The sequence below is a fragment of the Miscanthus floridulus genome, chromosome 14, assembly GCF_019320115.1.
Source record: "Miscanthus floridulus cultivar M001 chromosome 14, ASM1932011v1, whole genome shotgun sequence".
Lineage (NCBI taxonomy): Eukaryota > Viridiplantae > Streptophyta > Magnoliopsida > Poales > Poaceae > Miscanthus > Miscanthus floridulus.
In genome coordinates this window covers 29,343,574-29,359,154 of record NC_089593.1, presented here as the reverse complement: position 1 = coordinate 29,359,154, position 15,581 = coordinate 29,343,574, and the positions used below count along the sequence as shown (strand labels likewise).

Here is a 15,581-nt window from a genome sequence, read left to right as displayed (position 1 = left end):
CACCTTTAGGCCCGGTTGGTGTTACCCACCGGGACTAAAGGTCTTCCTTTAGTCCTGGTTCCTGACCCGGGACTAAAGGAGGGGGTTCCCCACCGGAAGTAAAGGCCGTCTCTGTACCAGTGTTTGTGAATCTCGAGATCTGCCGGCTCAGTACTTCGGAGGGTACTCATAGAGGTAGAGTTTACTACGTGTGTTTATAGGGGTGAGTGTGCGTACGTGTTATGGACGTCTGTATTATACTGTGTAATTCTCAAAAAGATATTAATCAAGGGCCTGTTTTCAGTTTAGCCCTATATATAACTCCAAATTTTCAGGATGGGCACTGGATGTTTCCGGGCCGTTGCAGCAGATCCCGTTGCTGAATGTTTCCGGGCCGGAATTGCGAGCGCGGGGTGACAACTGACAAGGCAGAGTACTCCCCTCCCCTCCCCTGACCGACGGAAGAGACGCTGCTAACGTGGTTCTACTCTCGCCGTCGGTCATCGTTGCGGCGGTCCAAACACGCACAGTACAGCCTTCATGACCGACGGCGAATATTGCAGGAGCAAGTCAATGATTGGCACCAGCAACACCAGCTGCAAGCCCGGCCACTGGAACGTACGGGAGCAAAGCAGAACTGAAGCCGCCGTGCCACCAACCGCAATTTGCCTCCTTATTTGTCGCTTTGCCACACGGCCGGCACGGTTTCGCCGAGAGGACGCCCCAGGCCCTCCTCAGCTTGTGATGATTATATTAGGCCGGGTTTAGTTCCTAAAAATTTTCAACTCAAACTATCACATCAAATCTTGTAGCATGTATGGAGTATTAAATATAGACAAAAAAAAATAATTGTACAGTTTGGTTGGAAATCGCGAGACCAATGTTTTAAGACTAATTAGTTCATGATTAGTCATAAGTGCTACAGTAACTAACATGCGCTAATGATGGCTTAGTTAGGCTTAATAAATTCGTCTCGCAGTTTTTAGGCGAGCTATGTAATTAGTTTTTTTATTAGTATCTGAAAACTCCTTCCGACATCTCCGAAATATCCGATGTGACATCCAAAAATTTTCATTTCGCGAACTAAACGCAGCCTTAGTATAATAATTGGTGATCTGTCGTATTTCTAAATCATCATGCGTGCACATGCCCAAAGTCACATTTTTCAGCCATGATTATGTACTATTTGATTTTTAGGAGTTTTTATTTCATATAATATGAGGGAGCCTTTTTTAGGATTAGGACGGGTTCGGGTAGGTAGGTACTCTAGGTAGTAGGAACACATTTGGTGATATTGACGAAAGCGAGACATCTAAATGTTCATAATTTTCTACTGCTAGAAAAAGTCTACGCTTGTTTCGACGCGTACTAGCGACGTCTGCCAGGAATTTAGCGGTGGATTCGGCAAAATTTGGCGCCAAACTCCCATCTCTACCCTGCTGAATGTTGGCACGTGTTCACTGTTGACCCTGACGGCGTGGGCCCGCACCGACTGCTGCGCTAACCGCGTGCCAAACCCGAGAAGCCCTTAAAAAACCAGACCAACACCAGGCTTCTCCCTACGCCGCCGCTGCGCTCCTCACACAAACCGCAAGAAGCCAAGAACCCGATCCGCCGGCTTGGCCGTTGCCGGTCGCCATGGAGCACTACGAGCGGCTTGGCAAGATCGGGGAAGGCACGTCGGGGATCGTCTACAAGGCCCGCGACCGACGCACCGGCGAGACCGTCGCCATCAAGCGCCTCCGCGCCGGCGCCGGCAACGGCAACGGCGAGGGCGACGCGTTCGACGAGACGTTCCGCCGCGAGGTGCGCTGCCTCGAGGCGTGCCGCGGCCACCCCTGTCTCGTCGAGCTCCGCGCCGCGCACCGCGACCCCGCCGGCGCGTTCCTCGTCATGGAGTACGCGGGACGGAGCCTGGCGGAGGCCATGCGGCTGCAGCAGCAGGACCACCACCGCGCCGAGCCCGAGCGGCGGCAGTTCCCGGAGCCCGAGGCGCGCCGCGTGATGCGGCGGCTCCTGGAGGGCGTGGCCGCGATGCACGCGCGCGGACTCATGCACCGGGACCTCAAGCCCGACAACGTCCTCCTCGACGGCCGCGGGGGCGTCAAGATCTGCGACTTCGGGCTGTCGCGCGCAGCGGACAACGGTACCGGCGGCGCGCCGTACACGGCGGGGGTGGCGACGCTGTGGTACCGCGCGCCGGAGCTGATCCTGGGCTCTGCGGACTACGACGCGGGCGTCGACACGTGGGCGCTCGGCTGCATCATGGCCGAGCTCCTCGCCGGCGGCGCGCCGCTGTTCCCCGGGAGGTCGGAGATGGACCAGCTCAACAGGGTGTTCGACACGCTGGGGATGCAGGACATGGTGTCCTGGCCGGGCTTCGCGCGCCTGCAGCGTGCCGGGTCGCCGCTCTGCCGGCGCGGCAGGCCTCCCAGCAGGCTCCGGGAGCTGTTCCCGGCGCTGTCGGCTGCCGGGTTCGACGTCTTGGCCGGGCTGCTGGCGTGCAGGCCGGACAGGCGCCTCACCACCGCGGACGCGCTCCGGTGCCCGTGGTTCGCCGATGCCGCCGCCGCGGCGCCTGAGGCCTTGCCTGATCAGCCGCGCGCTTCGTGCTGCGCCGGCAGCTTCGCGGGCGGTGTCGCTGGTGTTGCCGAGGCAATCCTAGCGTAGAACATGAGAATTTTTTTTTTGGAAGAGCCGAACATGAGAATTAAGAGACATGCCATTCTTTGATTGATTGATCGTTTGTAGATTATTAAAGGATACTATTTTTCTTTATGAAAAGTGCAGTATATTTTAAGTTCGACACCGTATCGATTGCATTCATTTGATGGCAATTCTCTGTAACCTGTTCTTGACTGACTAAAGATTAAAGAAATATGTTCAACGTGCAGAAACGTTTTCCATACATGTCTTGTTTTTTTTTAATGTCAGAGAACGCTTTGTTCATCTGTTGGATTGTCATCATCTTTCATGGTTGGTGAAATGGTACCTATTCTAGAAATGCTCTAGAACATGCAACTGGTTGGTGAATTATTGTCCTTTCCAAGCCACAATAGCATATACTTCTTCAGAAAACCAAAACATCAACGACAAGCCATGTGGTTGCACACAACATATATTTCTTTCCTTAAATAAATATAGGACGGTCATGCATGCGGTAGGCCGCACAAACGATGTGGCTGCACACAACATATATTTCTTTCCATAAATAAATATAGGACGGCCATGCATGCGTTAGGCCACAAATGGCCATCTTCGACCTCTCGCTCGCCACCCCTCTTCCCCTTCTTCCTCCTCGTCGGCAGCTGTTCTCCTCCTCGCCCTCGCCTGCGGCCACGGAGCTCCAGCCAAGCCCTAGCGCGCCCGCGACGGTCGCCTTCCCCAGCCCCTGTGCCGGAGCTCCCCCTCGCCGGAACTCCCTTGCCCCAAACTGGTCCGGCAGCCTACACCATCGCTAGGTCCCCTAAATCGCCCGCCGGCCTCCCCACCGTCTGGCCAACACTCCTCCCCCAAACCCCTTTCTTTCTAAGACTGCCAAAGTTTGGGAACATGAGAGGGAGAGCTCGTCGGAACCCTAAGGAGCAGATCCAGGAGGAGGAGGAGGAGTCCTACATCGCCAGATCCGCCATGGTTGGCGCTGGTGGGGGGAGGAGCTAGGCGTGGGTAGGGGCACGGTGAGGCGTGGTGAGGAGCTCGCCACCGGATCCGCTCGTCAAAGTTGGGGAATTGGGTAGGGGCACGGTGCGTTAAACGCCCGCACGTCCGTTAATAAGTCATGGCCATAGGTATATATAACCATGCCATTACCAAAAGAAAAGCTCTTGATTGATCAGAACTTCTCTCAGCCCTATGTTGTCGATAACAGATGTGTTGTCTTGCCGCCGCGTACCAGACATACCGGATGAGCCTCGCCTCAATATTTTTAAAACAATATATCGCAAAAGTTATTTTCAGAACTGACATGTTTAATCGCAGTTTGCGCCAGCCCATATGTCATGATCGAATCACACAATCACACCACATACCAACGATAAAGCTGCCAAGCTAGCATTATGGATCAAAAGTGGAGGCTCATGTCGCATCATTCCTTTGGCGCAACAAAGCTGTTTGGCATGATAGACAGGGACCCTCGCTACTACAGAATGGACTTAGTTATCCTGGGCGGTAACGGTCTTTAGTCCCGATTACCGCGCCGGGACAATGATCCCGGGACTAAAGGTGAAACCTTCAATCCCGGGTCATCGAGCCGGGACTAAAGAGGGACCTTTAGTCCCGGTTGGTGTTATCAACCGGGACTAAAGGCCCTCCAGCCGAGCAAACGTGGCAGCACCCTTTAGTCCCGGTTGGTAACCCCAACCGGGACTAAAGGTTCATTTTCTTTTTCTTTTTTTGTTTAATTTGTTTTCAGTTCATTTACACATATTTGTTTAATATATAATATGTTTTTATGTACGTATTCTACGCTGCTAATATAAATACACGCACGCATATAATTACATCTAATTCTCATCTCGAACATTATTATATTCGAATAAAGTATGAAACTATATATATTATAGATATATATGTATATATACAACACTTTCATAATCTTGTTCTCGAAAATAACGATATCAATAAACATTTAATTTATATCATTAGTTCCTTAGGATCAAAGTAGAACTCGCCATTGGGATTTAGCACTTTTTCTAGAAGATATCCTGCTATTGACTCTTGAACTGCTTTCAGATGGTCTTTTTGCATGACCCTTCATTTCAACCATTCAGTCTTACATTTGAAATAAAAGGAAAAATATTAATATATATATATATATATATATATATATATTCATTTAAAAATAAATAAAAAATTGATATATACGTACTCTGAGGACATCTTCAAGAGTTCTTCTTATGTATGCAGTGATAAATTCACAAATATAGTATCCGCACAAGTTATTACCTGTTCCTGCCGCAAACACCATTGTACGAGAAGAAGATTATTCTCATCATCTCACACATAAATTGAAGTACGATATAGTAATTAAACACGTGGGGAAGTATATATAGTACAACTTACTGGTATTTCAACTACATTAAGTGGTGCCTTGCAATCCTTGCGGTATTGCTGAATAAACTCTTTTCCAAACCCTGTGCGACCAATAATGTACGATCGTTAATAAATTATGGCAAAGTCTATTCAATAATAGTTGTGCGCGAGAGATCGAAATTACCCCTGGATAATGTCTATCATATCTTGGTATAGTGCTCGCTCTTTTCTCAATGAGTCCAAGATTACTAACTGACTTGAGTTTAACTCAATGACAATGAGTATCCAGTGAAACCTGCATTGGTTTATACACACACGTACATGCATATAAGTTGTATTGATATTACATAAAATATGTAGACTATATTATTATTAACACTTACTCAAAGTTGTACGGGAAAAGTATTGTTGTCTTGTCGTGCTGCTTCACGAAGAACTTCATGATATTCGTCTGTGCTTCAGATACCCAGTGCTCCTTGATAATAATATCAGTTTTGAATACGATATAAGGATCAATGAAGCCAACACTGGTGTCTTATATTCTTTGGAGATCTGACATCTGGAATCTGTATATAAATATAAGTTACATGTGAGGATAATTATATACACGTACGCATGGAAGTGAGTTTATTAAATAAAAGTAAGAATCACTTACAAACAAAAGGAGCTAATGATTGATTTGTCCAGAGCGTCCAAGTGGTGTAGTTGATGCAATTCTTCGAAACTAATATGTAAGATGTCATCGCCACGGAAGTAATGATGGTCTCTAAATCTGACAAAGATCCACTGCTCACCCCTGCCACACGCCTGCATGTACCACTTGTTGAGCAAGTACATTTGCATACCCAATTCATTCAGAGCCGCAGGGTTGTACAGACTTTTGCTAAATTTATAAGTCTTCCAGGTATCAACTTCCAGGTTCTGGATTGGAGCTTTTCCCGTCACTTGATCCAAGGTTAAACCAATTTGTTCAAAAAAATCATTAAGGTCTTGAACCGACACTTCTCTAGAGTTGTCTGGTTGATAGACTTCTATGTTGGAACCATATTCATTAGCAACAACAAGATTTTGCATTTGTTGCTTCTATTGTCCGAGCTGTGGGACATCCTTCCCTGATGCTCTTTTCCTTTTCTTATGTGCATCATGTGACTTCACGAGAGAGCGGTCATAGTCTGATAGTGGCGGAGGCGGCTTACGAACTTCAAGCATCTTTTTCTTGTGAGCTTCGACCTTCTGCCTCAGCTGATCTCGTGGTATGTAAAAGTACGACTTCTCCTTAAGCTTTGCTTGTCTCTGCTTTTGGATATCTATAAAAAATCTTTCACTTTTTTGTCTTCTTCAGCTGCTATTTGCTCATCAGTCTTTTTAGGAAGTATTTCTTGAGAAATAACTCTTTTTTTGGGGTCTTCTTTGCCGCTGGGACCTTAGACGTCTTTGTAGTGCGTCGCTATGGAGGGGGTGGGGGCGGTGTTGGAGACCGGCGTGGAGGCGATGAGGCCGATGTTGGAGTCCGGCGTGGAGGCGTTGGAGATCGTTGTGGAGGTGGTGGGGCCGGTGTAGGAGTTGGAGATCGTTGTGGAGGTGATGGGGTCGGTGTAGGAGTTAGAGATCACCGTGGGGATGAAGTCGTCTCGCCCCCCGCGACGCTGTGATGAGATGGGGAATGAATGATTGGGCTAGGCTGGGGGGAGACCCTGCTACAAAAACAAGTTGTGGGTTAATTATTTTTGAAGCCAATATAAAATTAATGGAAAAATAATATTTCATTCACTTTCATTCGTACCTAGGGTGAGGTAGGGGAAGCGGTGGCGCCCCAGGAATGATGATGAAGCGTTTGCGCCATTGAATAAATATCTTCTCTGCTTCTCCTAGTGTCTTCTCCCCATCACCGCCTTCAATGTCAAGAGGAACATTGATGTAACCTTTGAGCACTCTATCGACCGAGACGCTAGCATATCCAGGTTGAATAACTGACCCATGGATTCTTGGTGTCTTCGTTCGGTCTATTGGAGATACAACCCCGACAGCCACCATGATTGATGCATTATTACCATCTGGAATGTGCAGCTCACATGTTGTTAGAGGCTCGGTAATGTCATCAACAGGGAAGCGCAACCCAGCGTCACCTTGAATAACTGGCAGCTCCGTGGAAGCACAACTGCTTTTCATCTGACCAACGGGGCTAATGGTGACTCCCGGCGTTGATTGCGATTGCATTTGACTCATTGCTAGCTGCACTTGCCTCTTGATCTCCTCCTGCATTCTTGCCTCAAGAGATTTTTCTCGTTCACGTGATTCAAGCAATGCTTGTCGTGACTCATTAACAAATTGCTCCAATACACGGATTCGGTCTGCCTCCTCCTCCTTCTTTCTCTGGCGGCTTCTGTAGGTATCCCTGTCTGCTAGGAATGCTTGTAGCCACGGAACCACCCCATAGCCTCTTGTTCGACCACTGTGTTCGGGATTCTCTAGGGCATATGTCAATTCATCGTTTTCTCTGTTGGGCTTGAAAACACCACTATCAGCTTCTTCCCTAGCACGAGCTAGTCTCTGTGTTGCTCTCTCAATTTTTTGGCCGAAAATTAGCTTGCCAGTGTCTGGGTCTAGGCTTCCCCCATGAGCGTAGAACCAATTCTTCGCGCATTGAGGCTAGTTCTTCTCTATTGTTTCAGGTATGATTCCCTTGGCAGTAATCTCTATTTCTAGGTTCTACCACTTGGGAATAGCACTCCTATAACCACCTAATCCCATGCGATGGTGGTATTGCTTCTGTCGGGCATTCTGCTAATTCCTCATCACACGTTCCTCACTCTCTTGAGATGTCTTGTATTGTACGAAGTCATCCCAATGGGACTCCAACTTGACAAACGCCTTAGCATTGAAATTCGGCGTTTCATTCTTCAAGATAAACTTTTTATACAATGTCTTCTTCCAACTCTAGAACAATGTTGCCATCTTCTTCATTGTCCAATCCCTCACTAGCTCCTTCAAAGCATCATCTGCTTGTAATATGAAATGCTGAGTGATATCTCTCCAAGCTAGGTTCTTGTCACGATCAGATACAAAACTAACATTAGGAGTGGATATCTTCTGCTTCCATTTACGAGCACTAACTGGGATCCTATCCCTTACAATGAACCCACATTGATTGACATATGTCTAAGCATGTGGTCCCAATGGTTTGTCGGTGTTGGTGTCGAATTCTGATATTATGAAACGACCCTCTAATGGCTTTTTTGGCCCTCGAACTTTCCTACTCTTGCCGGTGGTTGATGTAGATCCAGAGACCGGCTACATGAGTAGAAACACAACGATTAACAACAAATATATGTACGCATGCATCTATAAGAGATGATAGATAATCGAATATACCTCGCCAGTATTTTCTTGCGCGACAATTTGTTGATCTTCAACCACCGACATATTCAGGATATCCTCATAATCAGCAAAGTACTGACTCGTGTCATCTACATCCACATTGGTGCTGGCGTTGATAATATTCGCCATTATGTCATCATTCAAGTTATCATCCGGAGCAGCCATTTGTATCTTCAAGATAACACATAGATAGAATTACTATGGCACATAACATAAGTACATGTGATAACACATATAGAATTACTAAATCTAATTAAATATAATAACACATAATATTTCATAAGGATAAACAATAATAAGGTATAGGCTTTGGAATTGAATAAAAAACACTTTCGATCCAAAAACATGGAAATAAGTACATGTATATATACACATAGAATGATACAATTTTCTCTCTCTCTCCCAACACATAGAATAAGTGCATATGTATATATCTCTAGATATGCATGTGATAACACATAGAATGTCTCTCTAGATACAATTTTCTCTCTCTCTCAACACATGGAAATAATTAAGTACATGTATATATACACATAGAAATAATTAAGTACATATATATGTATACATATAGAATCTCTAGATAGAATTAATTACTAAATCTAATTAAACCTAACATATATACATAGATAGAATTACTAAATCAAAATTAAATCTAACACATATAGAGAGAGAGATAGAATAATAATTACTAAATATATCAAAAACTATAATAAAAAACTATCTAAATAAAGTACTAATTAAATTTTAATACATTTAAATCTAATTAACATATATCAAAAACTATCTAAAAAACTAAGAATAAACTACTAATTAAATTTTAATACATTTTAATCTAATATATATATCAAACACTACAATTGTTACATAGCTCATTTTCCCATTTGAGAAAGTTTTATCAAACACTAGTCACAAATTCTTGAATCTCATATAGACTTTCTAAAACTATGTCACACACTTGTAAAATTTGAACTACATTTTGTTCAAACTTTCTCAAATGAAAAATGGCCTATATAAGGATTGTAGATCTTGATGAGCTGAACAAACTTGGTATTCAAAACGTTTCAATTTGAGACAATCTAGGGTTCTAAAAACTAGTTTGTAGGCATCGAAATTTAAAAATCACAAATTTGAACCGTCCAAACTATCTCAAATGGAAAGTTGACCAAAACAACAATTGTAGATCTTGATGATTTTAACAAACTTGGTATTCAAAACTTTTCAATTTGAAGTCATTTAGAGTTCATAATACTAGAGTCAAAGTGTTGTTTTTTCATTTGACCAAATTTGACTTGGTCAAACTTGCTCAAATGAGACACTAAATGACCTCAGATGAAAAATCTCTGAATACCAAGTTTGATCATCTCAGCAAGATCTACAATTGTTACATATCTCATTTTCCCATTTGAGAAAGTTTTATCAAACACTAGTCACAAATTCTTGAATCTCATATAGACTTTCTAAAACTATGTCACACACTTGTGAAATTTGAACTATATTTTGTTCAAACTTTCTCAAATGAAAAATGACCTATATAAGGATTGTATATCTTGATGAGTTGAACAAACTTGGTATTCAAAACTTTTCAATTTGAGACAATCTAGGGTTCCAAAAACTAGTTTGTAGGCATCAAAATTTAAAAATCACAAATTTCAACCATCCAAACTATCTCAAATGGAAAGTTGACCAAAACAACAATTGTAGATCTTGATGATTTTAACAAACTTGGTATTCAAAACTTTTCAATTTGAAGTCATTTAGAGTTCATAATACTAGAGTCAAAGTGTTGTTTTTTTCATTTGACCAAATTTGACTTGGTCAAACTTGCTCAAATGAGACACTAAATAACCTCAGATGAAAAATCTCTGAATACCAAGTTTGATCATCTCAGCAAGATCTACAATTGTTACATAGCTCATTTTCCCATTTGAGAAAGTTTTATCAAACACTAGTCACAAATTCTTGAATCCCATATAGACTTTCTAAAACTATGTCACACACTTGTGAAATTTGAACTATATTTTGTTCAAACTTTCTCAAATGAAAAATGGCCTATATAAGGATTGTAGATCTTGATGAGCTGAACAAACTTGGTATTCAAAACGTTTCAATTTGAGACAATCTAGGGTTCCGAAAACTAGTTTGTAGGCGTCGAAATTTAAAAATCACAAATTTGAACCGTCCAAACTATCTCCAATGGAAAGTTGACCAAAACAACAATTGTAGATCTTGATGTTTTAACAAACTTGGTATTCAAAACTTTTCAATTTGAAGTCATTTAGAGTTCATAATACTAGAGTCAAAGTGTTGTTTTTTCATTTGACCAAATTTGACTTGGTCAAACTTGCTCAAATGAGACACTAAATGACCTCAGATGAAAAATCTCTGAATACCAAGTTTGATCATCTCAGCAAGATCTACAATTGTTACATAGCTCATTTTCCTATTTGAGAAAGTTTTATCAAACACTAGTCATAAATTCTTGAATCTCATATAGACTTTCTAAAACTATGTCACAACAGTGCATCGTTGTATCATGCGGGCACAACAGTGAATTTTTTCTTGACGTATGACCCTTGGTTATGATCTTGTCGTAACCATGGAGTGTCTTCATCATTTAACATGATGCTTGGATCTTTCTTCACTATGAAGGGTGGAATTCGGATATTTCTTTCATAATCTTCTGACATGTCTGACTTGTCTTCAATTCCCACTATATTTATTTTCCCAGAAAGAACTATGTGGCGCCTTGGCTCATTGATCATTGAGTTGATGTCTTTGTTTTTTCCTCTCTTTGATTTTGTAGACACATCTTTCACATAGAACATCTGACTCACATCGGCAGCAAGGACGAATGGTTCGTCTTTGTACCCAATATTGTTGAGGTCCACTGTTGTCATTCCATACTCTTTGTCGACTGTTACCCCTCCTCCGGTCAGCTTCACCCATTGGCACCGGAACAAAGGGACTTTAAAATTAGGTGCGTAGTCTAGTTCCCATATATCTTCTATGCGGCCATAATATGTTTGTATATTCCCATTTGGATTTGTGCCATCTATGCGAACACCACTATTTTGATTGGTGCTCCTTTTATCTTGGGCAACTGTGTAAAATATATTCCCATTTATCTCGTACCCTTGGTACGTGAGGATATGCCATGATGGTTGCCTAGCCAACAAATACAGTTGCTCATCAATATTGTCATCGCCTTGACATTCTTTTCGCAACCAACCACTGAAACTTTCCATGTGCTGACGCCTAATCCAAGCTTCAGTCTTCCCTGGAAATTTGGATCGTAAGAACTCCTTATGTATCTCGATGTACGGATGCACCAATGATGAGTTCTAAAGAACTGTGTAGTATGCTTTATTGAAATAATCGTCTTCCATGCCAATATATGTTTTCTTCCCTAAAGTTCCTTTACCACTGAGTCTCCCCTCGTGTCGCGATTCGGGAACGCCAATCGGGGCAAGGTCAGGAATAAAGTCAACATAGAACTCAATGACATCCTCTGTTCCATAGCCCTGGGCGATGCTTCCTTTAGGCTTAGAATAGACTTTCACATATTTCTTCAAGACTTCCATAAACCTCTCGAAGGGGAACATGTTATGTAAGAACACAGGTCCAAGAATACTAATCTCCTTCACCAAATGAACTAGGAGGTGTGTCATGATATTAAAGAAGGATGGAGGGAACACCAACTCAAAGCTGGCAAGACATTGAACCACATCATTCTATAGAGTAGCTAGTTCTACTGAATTGATTGCCTTCTGAGAAATTGCATTGAGGAATGCACATAGCTTCATGGTGGCTAGACGTACATGTGGAGGTAGAATTCCTCTTAAAGCAACTGGAAGCAATTGCGTCATAAGCACATGGCAGTCGTGGGACTTTAAGTTTAGGAATTTCTTCTCTGGCACATTTATTATACCCTTTATATTGGAGGAGAATCCTGATGGGACCTTGATGCTGCTTAGACATTCGAACATGCTGTCCCTCTCTTCTTTGCTAAGCGTGTAGCTAGCAGGACTTAAGTAATGACGCCCATCATCTATCTTCTCTGGATGAAGGTTGTCTCGTTCTTTCATGCCCTGCAAGTCCTAGCGTGCTTCAAGTGAATCCTTTGGCTTCCCGTACACACCCATGAATTCTAACAGGTTCACACAAAGATTCTTTGTCAGGTGCATCACGTCGATTGCATTGCGGACCTCTAGGACTTGCCAATAGGGTAGCTCCCAAAAGATGGACTTCTTCTTCCACATGGGTGCGTGTCCCTTAGCATCTTTGGGAATAGATTCGCTGCCTTGTCCCTTTCCAAATACTACTTTCACATCCTTGACCATTGCGAGTACATCTTCTCCGGTTTGGTTATGAGGCTTCTTTCGGTGGTCTGGCTTACCTTTCTTTCTTACTTGGTGATTCAAAGGAAGGAATCGACGATGGCCAAGGTACACGACCTTTTAACATCTTTTCAAATATATATTGTCAAGGTCATCAAACAATGTGTGCATGCATTATATCCTTTGTTTGTCTGACCTGAAAGATTACTTAAAGCAGGCCAATCATTGATTGTTACGAACAACATTGCTCGTAGGTCAAAGTGTTCTGGTTTGTACTCATCCCAGACACGTACACCTAGTTGTTCCATAAAACTAGAAGTTCTTCAACTAATGGCTTCAGATAGACATCAATGTCGTTGTCAGGTTGCCTCGGACCTTGGATGAGGATTGGCATCATAATGAACTTCCGCTTCATGCATAACCATGGTGGAAGGTTGTAGATACATAGAGTAACTGGCCAAGTGCTATGACTAGTGCTCTGCTCCCCAAAAGGATTCATACCATCTGTACTTAAGGCGAACCTTAAGTTTCTAGCCTCATCTGCAAACTCTGGAAATTCCCTATCTATCGCTCTCCACTGGGACCCATCAGCTAGGTGTCTCAGCATATTATCTACCTTACGGTCTTCTTTATGCCACCGCAATAACTTTGCATGGTCTTTATTTATGAACAAACGTTTTAAGTGTGGTATTATAGGAGCATACCACATAACCTTGGCAGGGATTTTCTTTCTAGGACGTTGTTCACCCTCAACGTCACCAGGATCATCGTGCCTGATCTTATACCATGCTGCTTTACATATCGGGCATTCATCCAAATTCTCGTATTCATTGCCATGGTAGAGGATGCAGTCATTAGGACATGCATATATCTTCTGGATTTTTAATCTCAAAGGGTAGACAACCTTTTTTGCTTCGTACGTAGTGGTGGGCAATTCATTTGGCTTCAAAAGCATCTTCTTTATGAGGTTCAATAAATTCCTAAATGCCTTATCGGATACACCATTCTTTGCCTTCCACTATAGCAATTCCAGTGTTGTACCCAGCTTTTTTTGCCCCTCTTCGGCCGTCGGGTATAGCAACTTCCTATGATCCTCAAGCATGCACTCAAACTTAACTTTCTCTTTTTCACTTTCGCATTTTTGTTATGCATCACGAATGGCATCGCAAGAGCATCACCGAGATCATCTTCTGCCGCTACCTCTTCTTCATCTCTCCCCATTGTAGTATCATCAAAGGCACCATACTGAGCAATAATGTCATCAATGTCTAAATCTTCTCCTTCACCTTCTTCCATCATGACCCCGCTTTCTCCATGCTTAGTCCAACATATATAGTTTGACATAAAACCTGACTTAAGCAAATGTGAATGAAGACTCATTGAGCTTGAATATTCTTTAAATTCTTACATATGGCACATGGACAGCACTAAAACCATCCCGCTTATTTGCCTCGGCCACACCTAAGAAATAGTGCACGCCCTCAATAAAGTCTTGGGAGCGGCGATCGGCATTGTACATCCAATGGCGTGACATAATCTGCATTACACGACAAAATTATGAAAACCTTGAACATAATTAAGTATTTTGTTTACACAACATAGATGACACACACACGGTTGATTAATTAACTAAGCCTGGCTACAACGTAAGCAATCCCAACTATCACTAAACAAACTAAAACTACAATGCACTTCAGTAACATAATTATTTCGTAATCGTACGCAACTAAAACAAACCAATACATTCTTCTGTTGAATATCAATAAGCTTCTCCTGCTGGCTCACTGCCTCATCATCAGCAGCCGCTACCTCAAGCGCACCCGAATTCTGCACGTATGTAGCATAATCTTCCTCCCAGTACCAACCATCGCATCCATTGCCCTCCCACTGAAATAAAGCCAAAAATATTGAGTCAAAAATATTCAAGAAAAAGCAGGGGTCAATTAGCCATAATAATCAAATGCGTAAGAACTCACATCCGCGATCCGGGGCACTTGTAGAAAACTCGACCCTTGGTTGGGTCCTGTCTCTTGACTCGGTACTCCATCACAATCTTCTGCTTACACTTGCCACAGATAATGAGAGGGAGTTCTAGCCTTAGTCGTTCGCAACCCAAACGAGAGGCCGAGGAGGATTCGGTACCAGTTGTCATCTACTTTCTATACTTATTTTGCAAACTAGTGTAAATTTCACATTTTCTAAAATAATATATTTAAACAAAACTAAAGTTATTTATTTATCTAACTAAACCATGAAATATGTACTATGTATAATAGTAAAATACCAAACTATCAAGTGATTTTACTATTGTAAATCATCATTGATTTGTGAGCTAAAAATGACATAGAAATCACATAGCTCAAAAACATGTTTCAATAAATAACCATCCGTACTAGTTGACCTGGCTTACGTGATCATCTTCGGTGAGCAATTCTCACCAAACGGCACCGTACTTGGCTAAGAAAGAGCTCCGATTCTACGAGAAAGGCAACACGGTCTTCCACGACCGTTGCCGCTCTCCCTCGTAGAATCAAAGCTCCTCCTTGACGTCCGTTACTGCTCGGCAGAGAACATGCTCGGCGAAATGAACACGGTCCGCAAGTTCAACTACGAATTTTCTATAATTTTCTAACTATTTTCTAAGTTTTTCATTTCATGGAAAATTTAATTCTAAAAAATAAAAGGCATGATTTCTAAGTAGTTCATTTCATGGAAAAAATAATTCTAAGTGACATGCTCGATATCGACGAGCTCGTGGGCGTTTAGGTTGCCAAGGATAGTAACATTTGTAGATGACATTTGTAGGTCTGAAGTTATCAAATATCCATCAAATTACTGCTCAAAAACATGTTTCAA

At 42.7% G+C, this 15,581-nt stretch overlaps 1 protein-coding gene across 1 annotated transcript; it reads left to right on the top strand.

The window, feature by feature from the left end:
- The first annotated feature begins 1,555 nt into the window (after positions 1-1,555).
- Positions 1,556-2,872, top strand: LOC136505643 (putative cyclin-dependent kinase F-2). The gene has a single exon (XM_066500811.1). The coding sequence runs from the start codon at positions 1,618-1,620 to the stop codon at positions 2,647-2,649; it is 1,032 nt and encodes a 343-aa protein (XP_066356908.1). The 5' UTR covers positions 1,556-1,617; the 3' UTR covers positions 2,650-2,872.
- Positions 2,873-15,581: the final 12,709 nt, after the last annotated feature.

What these genes read in the sequence shown, in the direction of transcription:
- LOC136505643 (XM_066500811.1), top strand. Translation starts at nt 1,618, where the DNA reads ATGGAGCACTACGAGCGGCTTGGCAAGATCGGGGAAGGCACGTCGGGG.